The sequence below is a fragment of the Haliotis rufescens genome, unplaced genomic scaffold (genome assembly GCF_023055435.1).
Source record: "Haliotis rufescens isolate VD_foot unplaced genomic scaffold, xgHalRufe1.0.p SCAF_3, whole genome shotgun sequence".
NCBI lineage: Eukaryota > Metazoa > Mollusca > Gastropoda > Lepetellida > Haliotidae > Haliotis > Haliotis rufescens.
In genome coordinates, this window is record NW_025964001.1 from 44,691,373 (window position 1) to 44,710,320 (window position 18,948).

Sequence of the window (18,948 nt, forward strand, 5' to 3'; positions counted from 1 at the left end):
ATGGAGGTCCGAATTGGACAAAAAGAAGACATAATTCTACCAACCACTTGGTATGATCATGCCAGACATCAGTGATTTGTCCAGACAAGTGCAAAGACAGCACAAGTAAAATTCTAAATGTGTTATCAGCAATAGGTATTCAATGCATATTTACCGAAAAGTAAGAGAAAAATATTTTTATAAGTCAACATCAAAATATCAGAAATGATATTTTAAGATTGTTTAAAAAAAATTGGATGACAATAATTTGTCACAAAATGGAAAAATGTTAAAAGTCAACAATAAATATATAAAAAGTATGCCAAAATTATGTATTTATCTCTTGGTTAATAGTGAAGAACGTATTTCTAAGTTTGGCATTATGGCCCTTATGATCTCCCAATAGATTCTGGGCACAGAGCGGGAAAAAATGTGCGGACTACGTAACTTCCGTTACCTCATTAGTCGCCATGAATATGCAGATGGTCTAGTTCAGGTCGATAGAGAAAGTTTACTTGGGGAACTGCGGGTTATATCGTTGGCCATTGATAGATGGGGGTAAGGCAATATTACAACAGATGCCAGAAATATGTATCAACTGATTAATAACTCCTTACTTACAGCAGACGGAACATTCCGAGGAAATTGAAATTGTTTACGAAGTGAGCACTTCCTGGTTACTGATTTGCATCAATAGACAGCCGCTAAGAGGCGTGTCCCGCGTGAACTATCGGAAATCACAAATGCCGCGGTACCATGGGGTCCGAGTATACACGTGCGTATAAATCACACGTTATGGTACATTTCAAGTCATTATTCCCAATTCATCCCATTCTACCAATGAAACGTTTTAAATAGTTAATGATCATAGATAAATGAAACTATTGTAAGTATTTGTCATAAAAGGAAAAGCAGAATATTATACAGTTTTTTTTCAAAATAGAACTACGAAAGTAAAACTAGCCAAATCGATAATAAAATGTTTTCAGTAATTATGCCTCGCTCTTTCTTATTTTTAATTTATATACTTTTGGCCTAGGTAAATAAACTAAAGCATAGAGGGAACATAAATGATTTCAGATTGTGAAAAATACATCTAAATAAACACAAATATGCATTCACCTTGATCTTAGACAAGATTTTTTTTAAATTCTGTTTTGGAAAAGATGACACCCCAAAAAATCAGATATGCCTAAATATGTATGTGAATCACATGCCATTAGTCGAACTATTTGATCATTTATATAATGCAGGGTACTAAAACAAATAACGAATACTATTCAAAACATCAAAACGAAATCACTTTTACAATGAACACATTTTGTCATTCAGATATCAGGTATCCATATTGTGTGTCGTTACTATTAACTGATGCATTCGAGAGAAATATGTATGGCTAAAATATCAAAACGGCTGTTTAAATCTTGGACCCATTTTGACAACTTTTTCACTGCATTCCATTTCTTTACTCAACTCTATGTTGATGCGCCAATTTCTAACGGTGTTTGTCGATCGAGCAATAAAACGGTCTCATTTACTCGCTACTTCCTAAGCGTGATGTAATAGATCTACGTTCTAGTTCACATCAGTTCAGTCAAACAGAATATTATCATGTAGAAACTGAAACTGCGTGTGTCCATTATACGAACACAATATGAGATCAGCTCTTCGGCGTGACGCCATCCACGCCACAACACGCGAATTAAATCCACGCGCACCTATCCGGACGACAAAAACACAGCGGCGGGAAATCACCGACCGTCTGTAAGCCTACATAAATAAAATTGCAGATTGTAACGAGACGTTTGGACGGAAAAAACACAAATCGTTTAGTCATTGCTGACAATACATGTAACATATCAAATAAAAGTTAAAGTTTGTTTGTTTGTTATTTAACGATGCACTCAGTAATATGAGTGCCGTCTGTAAATAATCGAGCATGGACCAGACAATCCAGTAATTGACATGCATCAACCAAGTCAGCGAGCCTGACCACCCGATCCCCTAAGTCGCCTCTTACGACAATCATAGTCGTCTTTTACGGCAAGCATTGGTTGCTGAAGACCTGTTCTACCCCGGATCTTCACGGGTCCTTAGAAAAGTAATTTTCCTCGAGCTTTAACTATAATAGCTCAGGGCCAAACTATACTTTATTACACAACACGTGGGGTTAGAGTACACTTTATTTCTTAACAACATGGCTTTTCATGCCCAACAAATTGGGTAATGTTTCAAACATTGACTTGCTGTTTAATGGCATTACGTACTTAGTTCGATACATGTACTTAGTTTGATATATTTATGTATACCTAATAGTAATGAACGCATGTCCAGATACACATGGTTAATGATATATACTCAACAACAAAAGTTTCTTTGACAAGTTTTACGACCATATACGAACAGCTGCATGTTGTAAGGCACAGAATCAGCTCGTTTTTGGGACAAACGGTAGACAAGACAACTTTGATCCAGAGGATCAACACGGCGCAAAGAAACTTTGTAGCACACACATACCCTTTGATGCAAGTACCTGTACTGTTGTAAAGCGCACATGTGTAACCCGAAGATTAAAAAAAAAGTAATTTGCATGTGGTACCTTCAGAATCAGGAATGAGAATATGGCACATTTCAGTTTAAATATTTATTTAATAAAAAAGTAATAGCTACACTGTTGTAATATTATAATATTTTGTTTAACGCCACACTCGGCAATATTCCAGCTATTTGACGGCGGTCTGTAAATAATCGAGCCTGGACCAGAAAATCCAGTGATTGACATCATGAGCATCGATCCATGCAATTGGGATACGATAACATGCGTCAGTCAAGTCAGCAAACCTGACCACCCGACCCCATTAATCACCTCTTACGACAAGCATACGCGCCTTATTATTTTATAATGAAGTAGATCTGCACATGGAGACATGCAGATAATTAAAATTTAACCATGAACCATACTTCTCAATGAGCGTTACCTCCCTAATGGTAATATGTTTACTCCTGTAGCACAACAAGTGAATTATTCCCACTGTCCAAAAGTTCTAATATCTCGTCACACAGAAGGGGGTCTTCGATTCCGGCATAGCGATATGTTGTATGCTTGTCGCCGTCCCTCCCGACAGACAGACCTGGTTCACGGAACTGGGTCGGCGTTTCATTGCAGCGAATTGCTTATGGGGAAATGGGTCGGATAGAGCTAGACTGGTACCCTGCCTTTTAGCGGCTGCAGGCGAGGAGCGCAAGCTGTATAGGGCAGGTAAACCAGTCCAGGGCAGGACATGGCTCCCTGTTTTGATTGTTGCCAAATAACATGAATATGTTCAGTCTAATAATTTACAGTTAGGACTGTTTTAAACACTATTTTCATAATTATTTATATACTTCGTATGAGAAAAGAGAATCACAAATAATCCTCAATCTTGGTAAAGAATTTGGGACAATTCTTTACCAACAGTTATCCAGAAACAATTTCCAAGATCTGTTATCATATCTTCAATTGTAAACTAATTCCTCGTATGGACAACATTACCACAGTTTTGCTCAATTCCCATATTGTAATATGCCAGCAGCTCCAGCCTTTGGTGTCACAACTTGTACAGTGCAATGATGCTCTACAGTACAGATGCTCCTTCTACGAAGATTTTAAAGACCGTAGTTTTGACGCTTTTAAGCATACAATTCCTGATGGGGAACCCAAACACATTAGTAAGGCCTGCATAGAAATTCACACATACAATGTATAAAGCATTTGATACGCTGTAATATATATATATATACACACAATATATATATATATATATATATATATATATATATATATATATATATATATATATATATATATATATATATATATCTTTGTTATATGTTAGCATTATGTATATTAACCAAAGAGTCACCATGTATTGTAACAAAAGAGGTTAATAGTTGGTGGCCCCGGTCTGGAGTGTGAGTGAGTGAGTTGGGTTTAACGCCTCTTTTAACAGTATTCCAGGTATATCGAGGTGTGTCAGCTTAATGTGGGAGGAAAGCCCGAAGTGATGCAGGTCTCAGACGTTTACCACTTCGGTGAAACCCACGAGCACGGGTATGGTACTGACAAACCTAGAAACATAATCGGGGCGAACCGGGATTCGAACCCACAATCATAGGTTTCTGGCGTGTCCAGGGACGCAACCCTGCACAGCGAATCGCGGCGCCTTAGACGACTGCCCCCCCCCCCCCCCCCCCCCCCCTCACCCGGTCTGGAACCGCTCCTGGCTTCCCATGACCCCCAGATCATCGCTGTTACATGACACCCCTCCGTGAAGCCCACAAGGAAGAGGAGGGGGAGGAAGAGGTAGAATGCTACAACCAAAACCGACGAGACAACGTCAAATACGACTTCTATGATTTTGAATGCATGCAAGACATGGGGGAGCACATCCCAAATTTGTGCGTGGTGCAGTTAGGATGTGGACGATGCATCGGTGAAGCGACCAAGGAGTTGTGCAAACACTGTCAATGGAGACAAGAAGGTTATGGTCCCAGCCGCGAGATCGTGTTTTGAGGCCCCACCACGCAACGCGATGTGTAAGTTTGGTTGACAACTCTGGCTGAAAAAACCCAAGAAGAAGAACCAAGAGGAGGAGGAGGGCAGCACACGCAAAAGAAAACAGGACGGAACCCTCTCAACTCATTCACCAACAAAACGTCAGCGACGTTCATCACCCCAGGAGGAGGAGGGGGGCAAGGGGGAGGATGCCATGGAGGTGGACGCGCCCATCCCGTTGGAGGAAAAGGGGAAGTAGTCACGCATGACCCACAATGCCCTGCGCAGGTCACGTGACCTCTGATAATGTCATCAAACCGACCAATCAGAAGCCAGGAGCGGTTCCAGACCGGGGCCACCAACTACTGAGGTTATTTACGTTATAGATTAGGTAATGGATTAGCTTTGCCACTGTGATGGGTCGGTATGCTACCCCAAGCGTGTAGAATTGTGACAGAGTTTTGATTTAGAGAGCTGAGGCGGGTCCGGGCGGACGTCTCACACTTACTAGGTCCCTGTATTGACCACGTTGGTCTGTGACATTCGTACTAGTGGAATCGTGTGATGTATTCGGCCATGTTGGTCATTTGTGAGAGACAGAAAAGTGGAACTGTGATTTGAGTTAGACCGAGTCTGTGCACAATGTTTCGTTGGATAATCGAAGTGATCGGAATATGTTTGTGACCAGAATACAGATTGTTTGCCGATTGGTGGAGTTTCTGCATCACGTTGACTATTCACCTATTTTGCTTTGCCACATAAATGTTAGTTGCCAGATTGTATTCGCCATTGTGTACACAGTGACTAATTGTGTGTTTGGGTTATAATGAAGTATTCTTAATAGTGAAACTGACTACACAGCCCATCTTTGAACTTTTGTATTTTATGTCTCTCTCATCATTAACTTAAGCAATGCCATTGTAAAATTCAGCTTACTCCGATTTTTTGTAAAAAGGTACTGCCGAAATTATCAATATGATTATATGCGGTATTTGTACCACTTCACAGAAAGCTACATCATTAGCGTGAGTGTAGTTATTGCGGATGAGGCAAATGCCGTCTATTCCCAGTCAAGATTGCCAACTCTTGTTGCCAGTTTGCCATCTCCCATTGTGTTGGAGTAATCCTGCACTTGATTCTTGAATTCGTCTACTTGAACATAACATCCCTGAAACAAAATATAATTCAATCAAAATAGTGGAAAGGATTGTGAACTTACATGAAGTACATGCCAAATTCCATGCTATTCAAATAAAAATATTGTGCAATACCCAAAGAAAAGTCAGCAAGATTTCCTGTATTTACATTTACATTTAGAAACGGTTTTTTCCACAAACATACCAGTTTCTTTTACAGTGTCGATCAAAGGTGATATTTTTCTTAACGTGGAACACGTGCAGAATTCCAATTCAACAGACCCGTGAAGATCCGGGTTGGAATAGGTCTTCAGAAACCCAGGCTTGCCGTAAAAGACGACTATGATTGTCGTGAAAGGCGACTAACGGGATCGTGTGGTGAGGTGCGCTGACTTGGTTGATACATGTCATCGATCCCAATTGCACGGATTGGTGCTCATGATGTCAATCACTGGATTTTCTGGTCCAGACTCGATAATTTACAGACCGCCGTCATATAGCTGGAATATTGCTGAGTGCGGCGTTAAACGACAAACAAACAAACAAACAATCCCATTATACAAACAACATCAGTATTCATTAATTCAGCAGTGTTCTGGAGTAATCAGTTCTTTTATTTTAGGTGTTAAATTCTTCCTATAACTAATTATTTTGATTTAAAAAATGAAACACTTGTAAAAGTGTATCTTTACAAATGCAAAGGTTAATGGGTACAGTATAAGGTTTAAGGTGCCCAGAAATTTAGAGCCACTCTTTTGTGGCGCTGCCAAATCCTCAAATACCTGCAAATGTCTGTGGCCCGATTTTGTATCATAATGATCTCGTCCGTGAAGAACACGTCTGTTGTTGAAGGAGATAAGGTCTCCCTCCTCCAAACGGCATTTATACTGAAAGAGACGAACACCTAATTGAACAAGACAACTTTACGTCCACCTATATTTCTATAAAACATGTATTATAAGAGAGAGTGAGAGAGAGAGAGTCTTTCCTGCATCATCTTGTGGGGACCATCTAAGAAATGTAAAAATGGTGTTGCTATTACCTGGTATGGGAATGTGTTCAACATTGTTGCCATGCACTTGTAGGCTTTATAATAGTCCTCCACGTCCTCCTGAAATAATGCATACAGGGCGGTCTTAAGAATAACTTTTGAAAGACGTTCATACATGTCAAAACATTGCTACCAAAAGGCAACTCTTAGGTACGAATAGTACTCCCTCAGTGTTTACCTCCTTCGTCATCAAAGGCCCAGTCACACCAGGATGCCAGGCCACACCAACAATCTGTAAAAGACAAAACGTGTAGACATGAAATCTCGAACATATCAACTGCAGGCTGGTCATTTACTGAGGTTCTTTTCTTTTCTGGTGGATCATTTAAAAGATATAATACTTCGATACCATTCCATCATGGTTGAGTGTAATGTGCGGTCGTTGGTACACCATATGGAATTGGGCCTCTCTGCAAGAGAAAGTAGTCATAATTCAAGGACATGTAGTGATTTGAAAACTATGACATGAATCCGCATCTGATCCCATGAACTCGTGCTTATGCTCCTATATCTGCAACATCTCCTAAATCAGTGATGTGTATAATATCAATTTATGATGAAATGATTTCATTTCACGAATATCAGAAACATTCGTAGTGTGGTTTTCAACTTTATCTACATAAGGCTATGGATGTGTCTTGCATAGCAATCGCCGTGTTAAATACTGCTTCTTCTATTCATGATACTGCCAATACTAACTATGATGTCAAGTGGACAGGCTCGCCGACTTGGTTGATGCATCGAAAGTCATCGAATCTCATTTGCGTAGATCGAGGCTCATGAGGTCAGTCACTGGATTGTCTGGTCCAAATTGACTATTTACAGAACGCCGTCTTATAGCTGGAATATTGCTGAGTGTGACGTGAAACAACTAACAAACAAACAAAAAACCTAATGCTAGGAAGGAACGGTTTGTATTTCTTTTGGCAGTTTTAAAGGGGACATTTAAATGTGAAGAAAGGGATTAAACTTGTGTGTATACTCACCTGGCATAGAAGATGTTATTGAACGTTGCTGGTATGCGCAAAAGGTTTTGAAATTCCTCAGGGTATGTTGTCCTCAAAGTCTCAGCAACGTGAAAGATGTCGACAAAGAAGGAATGACCACCCTTAACCTCCTTGTCAAATCTGATTATAAAAAACACCCATTCATTTTCAAATAACATTTAACTTTATTTGAAGAGTTATCACTTGTTTGATAGGCATTTTTTGGACGTTGTCGGGATGACAAAGTAGACACAATTTATGGATAACAAATTGTTTGTTTAACTGTAATGGCGACGTTTCGGTACAGAGCAAGGATAACGAAATAAGGATCTATACCGAAACGTCGTCATTACAGTGAAATAAGGAAGTTGTTATCCATAAATTGTGTCCACTTTGTTGACGAGATATCTTATAAGCACCTTAGACAATGAAGACACTGGATTCCTGGTGGTGATTCATAAGCAATTTGATCCATGTGTAACTGTAACCTTTCTTCGGAAAAGGCCACATTCGTAGGGTTAGTTTTGTATGTTACATCAAATACCTATTTAAGCAAAACAAAACAAAAGTGATAACGTGGTTTTCAAAACATCTGTAAATACAATGACACATGATTACATTGAAAAGTATTAGACGTGTAATAATATAAACATCTGTGGCTGGACAACAGTCACGTTATACTATAAAATTGCGTTTATACGGTCAATAAGTTTTCCATTGTTCAAATCGGTTTTATCCTGCATGTATCGATATTGAGTTTCCTATGTAATCTCACACGTACTTACCTCTCCATGCAAAGTCGACATGATAGAACCGATTCTCTCTGCTACCTAATGCAAAGTATCATATTGAATTGTATAAGTTACTATCTCGCATAGAATATCATAACATGAATGGTTGAAATTGGACACACCGAATCCATATCATTGCCCGTATTGAATCAAATGGTACCCTTGATCGTGAAACTCGGGTCCCCACTGTTACACATTTTAGTTACGATGAAAAAAATATGAGCCACCTCACCTTCTTTACCTCGAGGGCTCGAGTAGGAACGTCTTTCACCAGACAAATGCCAAGTTCGTTGAGGATTTTCAACCACCTCGAAACGATAGACAGTCCATAGAGACAATGCAATTGTACCGTTAGAAAACATTGTGAAAAACAAATTAACGAAAAGGGGCTTCGTCAATATCAGAACTGTTATGTTCCGATACAAGGTATGCTATACAAAACAGCATTGATGCAACTGTTATAATGTGAACATCAACATCCATCTTAAGCTGATTTATGTACAACTGAGGTTCCCTTGTCCGTGTTATTGTTGATAACAGTGACTGTGTACTGATTATTGTTTTCAACACAGTCTTGACCATTAAACCAGTAATAAACAGCATTAGCAACATTACAGTGACAAACAATCAGCCAGATGAATCATTGTAACAACCACCCGATACCCATTTCGGAGTGTCTTACGAGGGTATAAAAACAATAACACATTTATTCTCATATTATAAAACACATAACTAACAACTTACTCGTAGAGTCCTGATTCCCTTTTCATGACGTCTTTGTAGGAAACTTCGGGAATCGAGGGCTGTAACATTGTTTCAAACTTATTCAGTTAAGTAAGTGAATATAGTTTACATGTATGTGTTTTCGACCGTTAAAGACAAATGGTTCCTCGTTTTTTTAAAGAATTGCATGTTTGCAATGGCATCTAATTAACACAGCAACACCTGGGAACAAAGTGCTAATTGTGTGAAAATTTGAATTGAATTTATTTTAATGGTGCCCACTGGAGAGTGTAGTAATTACCTGAGGACTGGTGTTGAAAATCATTTTCATCTCTGCCTCCCGTTCTTCACGATCTCTGTCATTGTAAGAGTATCGCTTCAGGAAAGGCGGAGGAAACACGCCAGTGTGATTCGAGTCCTCACTCCAGGTCACTTTGAGCACTTTGTCACCTATTAGGAAAGATTTTGTGATGTTTGAATTGCCAAACAGGATCGAAAAAGACCCCCGTGTATTCAAGTGATCTTGTTCAACTGAATGAAAATTATGAAAGCCACATTATCAAAAATAACTCAACAGTCAGGGAATTAAGCCATTTTCGTTATATATATATTTGGGAACATGTTAACTTCTACATAAAAGAAGAATATCTAGTAGAAGAAATATACATCAGCGATTCAGTTGACAAACTAATGATTCCACGAGACCATCATAAAATATTTACATGACTAAAACACGGATATCACAATTTGGGGGTATATCCACTATTCACTAATACTTGTAGTCATTAGCTAAACTGATGTAATCTGTTTTATAAAGATGAAAAAGAACTCGGATACATCTGTATTGTGTACTGTACTTGCAGTATTCATCAATTAACACAGAAAGTTAAATAATGCCCGAATATATAGCAAGTCAAAGTGTATATGTATTAATAAATGAATCACATTTTTGTTTTGTCTTTGGGTGTGTTATGAACCTGTATCATGATGATAATTGTAACAGAATAACATTTGACTTTGAATGCTGTTAACGTGGTTTTTCCCATCTTCTCTAATAGAGAGAAGCTTGTCCACTCTTCCTCAGTGTGAGGCTCATACCTTCTGTCTCTGCATGTACAATTGTGGCGTCAACATCAACATGCTGAAAGTTGACTGTAGACCGATTTGTGGGATGGCGACAAGATGGACAATGACATGCCTGTCTTAGCCACATGCTGTGATACCTACAATCAACCCAAACCCTTTTAGATATATAATTCAGAAACTTCCTTGGTAGAATCCTCAGAAGATTAGAGAATAAACCAAACACAGATACAGTCGTTAATATGAACATTAAGTAAATTTAAGTACCTCTTTGAATACTTTTATTTGTACAAACAAGAGCGTTTTTAGGGTTAAGTCACTACCTATCAGGAGTGAGTGAGTGAGTATGGTTTTATGCCACTTTTAGAAATATTCCAGCAACATCACGGCGGGGGCTTCACACATTGTACCCATGTCTGGAATCGAACCCAGGTCTTCGGCGTGACGAGCGAACGCTTTAACCACTAGGCTACCCGACCACCCCCTACCTATCAGGAGAGTGTGTGAGTAAATAAGTGAGAGATCGAGATATTACACCATGTTTCACAAAATGCAAGGAATGAGACAGTATGGCACATGGAAAATGCCCTTCACAGATATTGGCATCTGAACCTATTCGTCCACCTGATAATTAAATTTATTAAAGCACTAGACTACAGCAACCATTACAAAATCACAATAGATAAACTATCTATAATAACTACTATCTATTGATATATTCCACACATCAGTGTTTCTGTTGACATGAGCTCGTTAGCATAAATCTCCTTTAGTTTCAAAAACTAATCACATTTAATACTCTTTCCAAAGCAGAATATGCATAAATGCATTTTTAGTAATCCAGAAAACCACTATGGGTAGCAATACTTGATGTAATATTTACTGAAATTAATAGCAATAATTATGTTTGAATGACTAGCATGTATTAACGTTTCGTTAAGGCTACCAAAGCAACAGAAAGGTAGATACACCTAAGACGTTACCAAAACGAGGAGACAAACTGAGTATACCGAACCTATTTACAAAAGACTTAGTACTAAAGAAGCACACCTTGAGGATAGATATAGCAGCGATATATAGACATGGTAGTGGTACGTTAGTGCAAGTAGACCTCCTCTGTCTCGTGTGTTCATAGGCAAAACGCAATCTATTATTCAAATTCTTCACTTACTGTATCTCATTTAAGTAAACTTTGGGGGAAAGACATGTAGGCAAGAAGTACGCATCCCCTTGGGTATCAATTATGGTCCCCTTCTTGTTGATCTGTTTCTTTGTGCATATTAGTCAAAGCCATCGAATGGCAAATCCCCTTCCACTCATTTACCAACTCGAACTAGAAATGAAGGAGTCGCCTCGTCTTTTTCATATTTCGATCTTTGCATAAATATTCAAAGTGACAAAGACTGTATGACTTTCAAACAGTCAAGTTTCCCTTTGTTATAAATATATTTTATTCAGATTGAAATGGACAGGAAACAAGTTATCCAACTTAGGATCCCCTCTCCATGGTATTTACAAAAGCTTGTACAGTAAAATATACACAGGGAGAACAGAAAAGAAGATAAGTGTTAAAGATGTAAAAGGAATGTACAAAAGTAAGAATAGTATTTACATTTATGAGTTACCCATATATCTTTAAATCACCTATAAACATTTGCACTGCCTTAAAGATTTTCATTGAATTTAATGTTTTTGATGTCAGTTTGATTATGTCATCTACGTGACAGGACAATTGTCCTTTTGATGCAAAACTTATACCCAAATGTTTATGATTTTGAACATTCTTAACTTAACATTCATCAAAGTACAATGTAAACCGGTCTGATTCATCTTTTAAAGACATTGTCAGTGCTTCTGTTTTATCAGGGTTGTATTCAATTAACCAGCATTTTGCTCAGTTACATAACGATGTAGAGTTGATTCAACTATTTGTTTATCTGCTGAAGAAGAGCACAGTGTTGTATCGTCAGCAAAGAATCTTGTTATGCAATATATTTCATCAGCAAGTGCAATGAATAAAAAAGGACCTAACATGGACCCCTGTGGAATTCCAGTCTTCACTTAACCTGGATAGGCACTGCTCATGTAACTAGACAGCCATTCAAGTAAATTCCCTTTTATAACATATATTTCTAATTTGAACATAAGCGCTCTGTGTCAGACGCGATCAAATACTTTTGACACATCACAAAAGAAACATAAAATATATTTACCTTCTATCTAAAGATATACAAATTTGTTTATACAATTCATTTAATTGATTGACAATGGAATAGCGTTTTTGATAACCTGGCTAGTATTTGTGTAACAATATATTGTCATGAAAATAATTATATAAATGCCTCTCTAAAATACAACTCTCTCAAACACTTCAACAGTACAACCAATGAGTAATATTGATCTGTAATTTGACACAACTGAATGATCTCCTTTCATATTCAAAGGCATATCATGCGCTCTTTTCCATTATAATGGATATACAGGTAAAGTCAATTAACGATTGAACAACAAATGTAAAATGATACTAATGCTGTTTGCTGTTTTTTTTAAAAGGTTATGACTTATTCTGTCTGGACCAGATGACGTAATAAATTGACGGCATTTTATTACGCCAGATATTTCATTTTCCGTGAATACTCTGAGTGCGTGGCTTGAAATATGTTAATTCTTCGCGTTCTTCAATTCGGGTAGATATAGATTGTAAATATCTCGGATTATTCTAATCTGAAAATATAGTGGGACTGTCATCCGAATGTTGTTTTCCTGACGGTGAAATGCTCGAAGATGTTCGAGACTTTTTGATAACTTATCTTAATAATTTCCAATACGGTTGTTTATCCACTGCGTGTAATTCCGAAAGAAATTCTTCAATGTTTGAATAAATATTTTCCTAAACATAACTTTTCATGTTGTCTTTCTTGTGTTGTTTTTTTATCTGCTGTAATATCTGTTTATTTATTACTCCTTGATTTCTTTCGTAATACATTACGTATCCTTCATACCTTTCCTAAATACGAATCAAACCAGGACAATTTTCGATCATCATGGAAAACACAATCTTTCAATACAACACGTTACACATGTCATCAATATTTGAACATTCATTAAATAATACAGACCAATTTATAATGTCTAAACAGTTAGATCCCTTGGTATCCAGTCTGTTGGTGATCCTGATGGTTTTCGTGTTTCGATCATACGTATGTATTGTTTGCGTTTGCGTATCGTTTCACCTCTCTCGCCCCTCTCGAGTCGACATCATAGCTCAGCTCTATGATTGGATCGGGCAATTGGGACACCTAGAATATCCGAAGTATACTCTGACAGTATTTATACCACTAAAGACACGCGAAGATCCGGGTTAGACTAGGTTTTCAGCAACCCATGCTTTCCGTAAAAGGCGACTAAGGGGATCGGGTGGTCAGGCTCGTCCAGAGTGGATTATTTACAGACCGCCGTCATATGGCTGCGATATTGCTGAGTGCGGCGTTAAACAATAATCAACATTTTACAACTAAAACGTGTTATTTACTTCGGATCGTCTTTGCGTCTTCATAAATTGCAACACAACAAGGAGCGATATCACATACGACCTCCGCCTGCCGCCATCTTGGAACTTTCCTTTTATGTCGAGCAATATTACTCCATCAGCTCCAGCAAGCTCTTTCTACCAAGATTTCAAAGAGCGTCACACAAAGTGTTTTGTTCAAGTATACAACATTCAACACCAGAAACATTCAGAAACGCTTTCAAAAAGTTTTATTGGAGGTAGTTTAAGGACATTTCCAAATTTAACGCATCAGTGACAAAAATAATGTCCGATGTAATTCCCTATTTTGACTTGTACCATAGATTCCTTTGTTTAAAACAGTTGCGTTGGCTTCGTTTTGTTTTAACCACCGCGTGGGGCAGGATACGTTCACCTTATCGCGAACACCTGGTATCATGACTAGTGGACAGTGATTCATAAACACATGCTCGTGACATGGTGGTAATCGTTCGATCGACTCTGCTTTCAGCAAAGATTTGTTGTTAATATGGAAAGGGTTTTCTCGCTTTTATATGCAGTTGTTGGCTAATCCAAAACCATCCACTACCAACATGGCTTCAACAGACAACAGCGAATGTACGACAAGTGCTTGTCCCATTACGGTGCGCATTCATGGTCATAATATCTGTCGAAAAACCCATGCCATACTGCATCAATGAAGGGAACTTTTTGAAGCAGTTCGCACAAGTCTTCAAAAGTACTTTACGCTTATGTACATGCAGTTAATGTTAAGCCATGCAGCTGACACCTACCTTGAGTAGGTGCCATTACTCCACTGTATTTCTACATTCTTGCCACCATCCAGCACAGAGACACCAAATATCCGGGCCTTTGCGGACCTGCGATACTAACAGGTAAACATATATAAGAAGAGTACATTTTGCCAAGTTGTCTGAGGCATGCAGAGGAGCACATGTCGTGCAAGAATTGTAAGATCGTGGGTTTGCAATCTCTGATGCATTCTGATCACGTTTCAACGTTTCAACACCTTACCCATGTTACCCATTTCATTTTCCTTCACAAACCAATATGAACTTTGCCATGAAAAATAAAATTAATTAACTGTTAATGTTTGTTAATATGATGCAAGTATTATTAATGTTTTCCATTAATTAACACAGGTAAACTGAGAACATAATATCACATAATTTAGCAACAGAATTGACGGACATACCTCAATCCACTATTACCTGAAAATGTTACTTGCAGGGTTGTTTTTAACTCGGAAAACATTAATTGTACAATATTTAATGTGGCAGATTTGACATTGAAAATCATTTTTGTCAATAAAATATATTCACCTGCTTTGGCGTTTGTGGTTTAGCGATAGGGGCCCTGGGGTAGCCGAGTGGTTCGCTTGTCACGCCAAAAACCCGGGTTCGATTTCCCCCATGGTAAAATGCGTGGAGTCCAAGCTTACGTTGTAAATATTAAATTTCAAAAGCGAGATGGTCTTAAAACATTGCATGTAACACGCATTACAAATACCGTAAAATATATGGCAAAAAACACATACCTCTCTTTCCAGGTATAAACCCCTATCTACCAGTGACTCATAATGTGGCATTGACGTTGGTGAATCTAATAGAAATATAATAGAAATAGAAATTTCCTGTGAACTGATCTTGCAGCAAGATAACAGTAAAAGCCTCTTTAGTTATACCAAGATAACCTCAGTTGGTACAGACATGTGTGCTAGATTTGCAATCGTCTTTCGCTTTTTAATGACCACTTGGCAGAAAACTATTAAATGCCCAAGAGGGCAATCGTTCAGTACATAAATTTCACTGTCAAGAACAAGGTGCCCGAGGCATGTATAGCCAGAATGCTAGATCACAGCTATACATATACAGTAACTAACGATATAGTGAATCCTAGCACAGAGAACCGATCCCTGGGCTATGCTGTGTGAATTAGTGATCATTGCATTCAAAACGAAAATCATAACGTATATACTTATCCTTTTGTGATGGAAAAACGTGTGAATATATAACTATATAAGTCACCTTCAAATGTAGCTGATCTCCTCGAGAAAGCAGTAAATTTTGCAAGGTACAAGGCCTTCCTCGTGGCACAGGCAGCATGGACACGAAACATAGTGCAATGCAAATGCTGTGGGGACGAATATGTGACGAACTGTAGGTGTCTGCAAAGTGAAATAACTATACATCAGTTTACCATGATCTAGGTAGGATCAAACAATATCTTAAAATATCCTCTATTGCAAGATGCTTGATTAGAATGCAAGAATCTTTGAGTATGCTAAAAGACAAGCATAATTACTCAAATCAATGAACGAATGCGAATACGTTGTTCTCGGCTCATTAACGATGGTGGATATTGCAGTGAATGCTACACTACATGAGATCATACATTTTCGTTATTCATGTCGAATAGAGCCCGAACAATGTGAAGATGAGGGGATCTGATCCCCACAGATCATGAAGTTCTCTAATTCCAGTGTGAACTATATTTTATGTCTCGAAATGCGCTCATATTAGAATCTGATGGCAAGACACATACTAGGCTATAACAATGTCACACGAAAGCAATTCATATCCAAGCAAACATGGTCCTACACATCCACATGTTTACATTTCCTTATCGAAAGGGAAACGTTATCGAAACGTTTTTTTACATGCATGTCGTTGTATATTATGATATAATTTTATCACAATCAGAAGACATGTTAATATTTGAAATTAGTTTTGGACCTGTGTGGGACTGCTTTCTAAAACTGTTACACACCAAAGTATTATATTGTATGATTTTATTAGTGAGTGAGTGATTTGGGTTTAACGCCGCTTTTAACAGTATTCCAGTTATATCACGGCGTGGTATGATTTTATTAAGTGGTTTTATAATAGAAACAATGCCACGTGTTGTTCCTTCACACGTGTCTCTCACACACATTGCCATAAGTTTTATGTGATTTAGCACGTGCTCATGTCAAAAATACTTTCATAAAAAAAATGTTCTCTAATTCATACACAAAAGTGAGAATGAAAGTTGAATATATTTATATTGTTTAATATATAGAAACAGAAAAAAAAACAGAAACTCAAAAGAAGTAACATTGTAATATCTGACAGAGTGTTGACTATATCCATACAAAATGAACACCAAAAATGAATAATTATTGATCATTCCCCTTACACGCATTGGCAATGCGTGACGCAACCCATGTGCAACCCGTGACTCGCGCATTTCGGAGGGAACAAACTTTTGACCAAAGGAGGACCCCATATTAAACTTGTAAAAATTAAAGCAATTTTTGATGTCCTGACGAAAATGTTAAAACACATTATGATATGTACTTGTTGATGTCACCTTTTTAGCTGTGGTTTGTCGGGAAATATGAGTACTGTTGTGATCAATGAATCAGAACCATCTTATTATACGACCATTGGCTTCCACGTGATGTTTTGTGATGGTGTGAGAGCATACATGATCCAGGAAAATGTTTTTGTCATTGAAAAGTTTGTGTGATTTGACAATAAACGACTGCAGTGCGACTTCCAGTGACTATCTTTATGAGGTTTGGCGGGGCATTGTTTTTATTGCATACTAATTATTTTATGATGGTTTGGATATCCTTGTCTCAGCTCCATAGTCGTGACGCTGGAAAAGAGCAGCATTTAAAAAATAAGTGAGTGACTGAGTTTTGTTTAACGGCGCTTTTAACAATATTCCAGTTATATCGCGGCGTGTCAGCTTAATGTGGGAGGAAAGCCCGAAGTAAAGCAGGTCTCAGACGTTAACCACTTCAGTGAAACCCACGAGCATGGGTATTGTGCTGACAAACCTAGAACCATAATCGGCGCGAACCGGGATTCGAACACATAATCATAGGTTTCCGGCGTGCCCAAGGGACGCAACTCTGCACAGCGAATCGCGGCGCCTTAGAAGACTGGGCCACCCGTGCCCCCTTAAGAAATGAAAGAAGGTGTTCTACTAATTGCCGCACCACAGGAAACGTCCAAGTAGACGTGAGCGTAGGGTTGTGTATAAGATGGCCGTTGCACTATGGCTTCCAGGAGAGGTAAAACTTGCGCTTTGACTGCGTTATTTAAAATGGATAAAATAGTGTTGTGTCACGGATCTGGTGAATAAACTAGAGTGCTACTGCCAATATATCTTCTCCTCGATCCTTCATACATCATTTTGGCATTTACAAAATGTATTTGTTTTAACGTACATTAATAGTTTACAATCATGTGTTTTAGAATATTTGTCAATTGTGTTGGGTTTAAAAGCAATAATTAGGAGATAACATATTGTGTTTTCAATGTAGAGCTAGGTTACCTGTAGATTTAACCCCGCTAAATTGAATTTGGAACCGAACGCGCAGCGTGAGGTTTCAAATGTTAAATTTAGCGCGGTTATATCTACAGGTAACCTAGCTCTACATTGAAAACACAGTATGTTTATCTCCATTCTACCATGACTAAATAAAACGCAAACTCTTTGGTGTTAGCAAATATACTGAGTGAAGCGGCATGGGTTGAGTTTTGAGTGGGTTATCGATCTGAATTACGGAATCACCGAACAAAATATGTTGCTGTATATACTCAAGCAGTTTGTTTACACCGTAATACTTCACTCGAACATATGACAGGCATTGAAAGCATATAAGCACGGCAACTCGGTAAGCTAACATGAGGTGGGCATCCCTAAAGAAAACAAAGCAAGCTTTGCAAGGCTTTCGCTCTACATCGCACGTCATCATTATGACGTCATATCGCTCATTGTGACGCAAAAGATATGACGTCACAGTCTTATATAGAAAATCGCCAAAATTTCAAGCCCTCTGTTGTCTCCAAAACGTAAATACATTCCCTTTGTTGATTTCTGTCGTGTTTTTCTGCACAAAATGTATTGCCACACATCCTTTGAATATTGTAGTAACCGCATAAGTGCATTTTGTAAACTGTAATTGTAGATATAGTTATTTAAATATGCCTACCGACAATAGTACTATTCTATGAATGTTAGCTTCCGCGGTGATGCGGCCGTCAAACCAGCTGTTTCAATCAGAGGGGGTTTATTGTGATTGAATATCCTCTGATTGACCAATCAGAATCGAGTAAATTCCAAATTCATGGTAGAATTGTA

At 38.2% G+C, this 18,948-nt stretch overlaps 1 protein-coding gene and 3 long non-coding RNA genes across 4 annotated transcripts; all 4 read right to left on the minus strand.

The window, feature by feature from the left end:
* Nucleotides 1-5,550: 5,550 nt before the first annotated feature.
* On the minus strand, nucleotides 5,551-6,817 carry LOC124125027 (gamma-butyrobetaine dioxygenase-like). The gene is made up of 3 exons (XM_046488347.2): nucleotides 6,692-6,817; nucleotides 6,432-6,536; nucleotides 5,551-5,681 (listed from the first exon to the last, which is right to left on the minus strand). The coding sequence occupies exons 1-3, from the start codon at nucleotides 6,815-6,817 to the stop codon at nucleotides 5,574-5,576; spliced, it is 339 nt and encodes a 112-aa protein (XP_046344303.2). The 3' UTR covers nucleotides 5,551-5,573.
* Nucleotides 6,818-6,995: 178 nt separating this feature from the next.
* On the minus strand, nucleotides 6,996-8,231 carry LOC125384458. The gene is made up of 3 exons (XR_007223273.1): nucleotides 8,106-8,231; nucleotides 7,687-7,827; nucleotides 6,996-7,110 (listed from the first exon to the last, which is right to left on the minus strand). It is a non-coding gene; the product is annotated as an uncharacterized LOC125384458 (long non-coding RNA).
* A 476-nt stretch (nucleotides 8,232-8,707) lies between these two features.
* Nucleotides 8,708-9,613, minus strand: LOC125384352. Its single transcript, XR_007223239.1, has 3 exons — nucleotides 9,502-9,613; nucleotides 9,222-9,280; nucleotides 8,708-8,785 (listed from the first exon to the last, which is right to left on the minus strand). It is a non-coding gene; the product is annotated as an uncharacterized LOC125384352 (long non-coding RNA).
* A 4,973-nt stretch (nucleotides 9,614-14,586) lies between these two features.
* Nucleotides 14,587-15,964, minus strand: LOC125384424. The gene is made up of 3 exons (XR_007223242.1): nucleotides 15,840-15,964; nucleotides 15,350-15,414; nucleotides 14,587-14,680 (listed from the first exon to the last, which is right to left on the minus strand). It is a non-coding gene; the product is annotated as an uncharacterized LOC125384424 (long non-coding RNA).
* Between the last annotated feature and the right edge of the window lie 2,984 nt (nucleotides 15,965-18,948).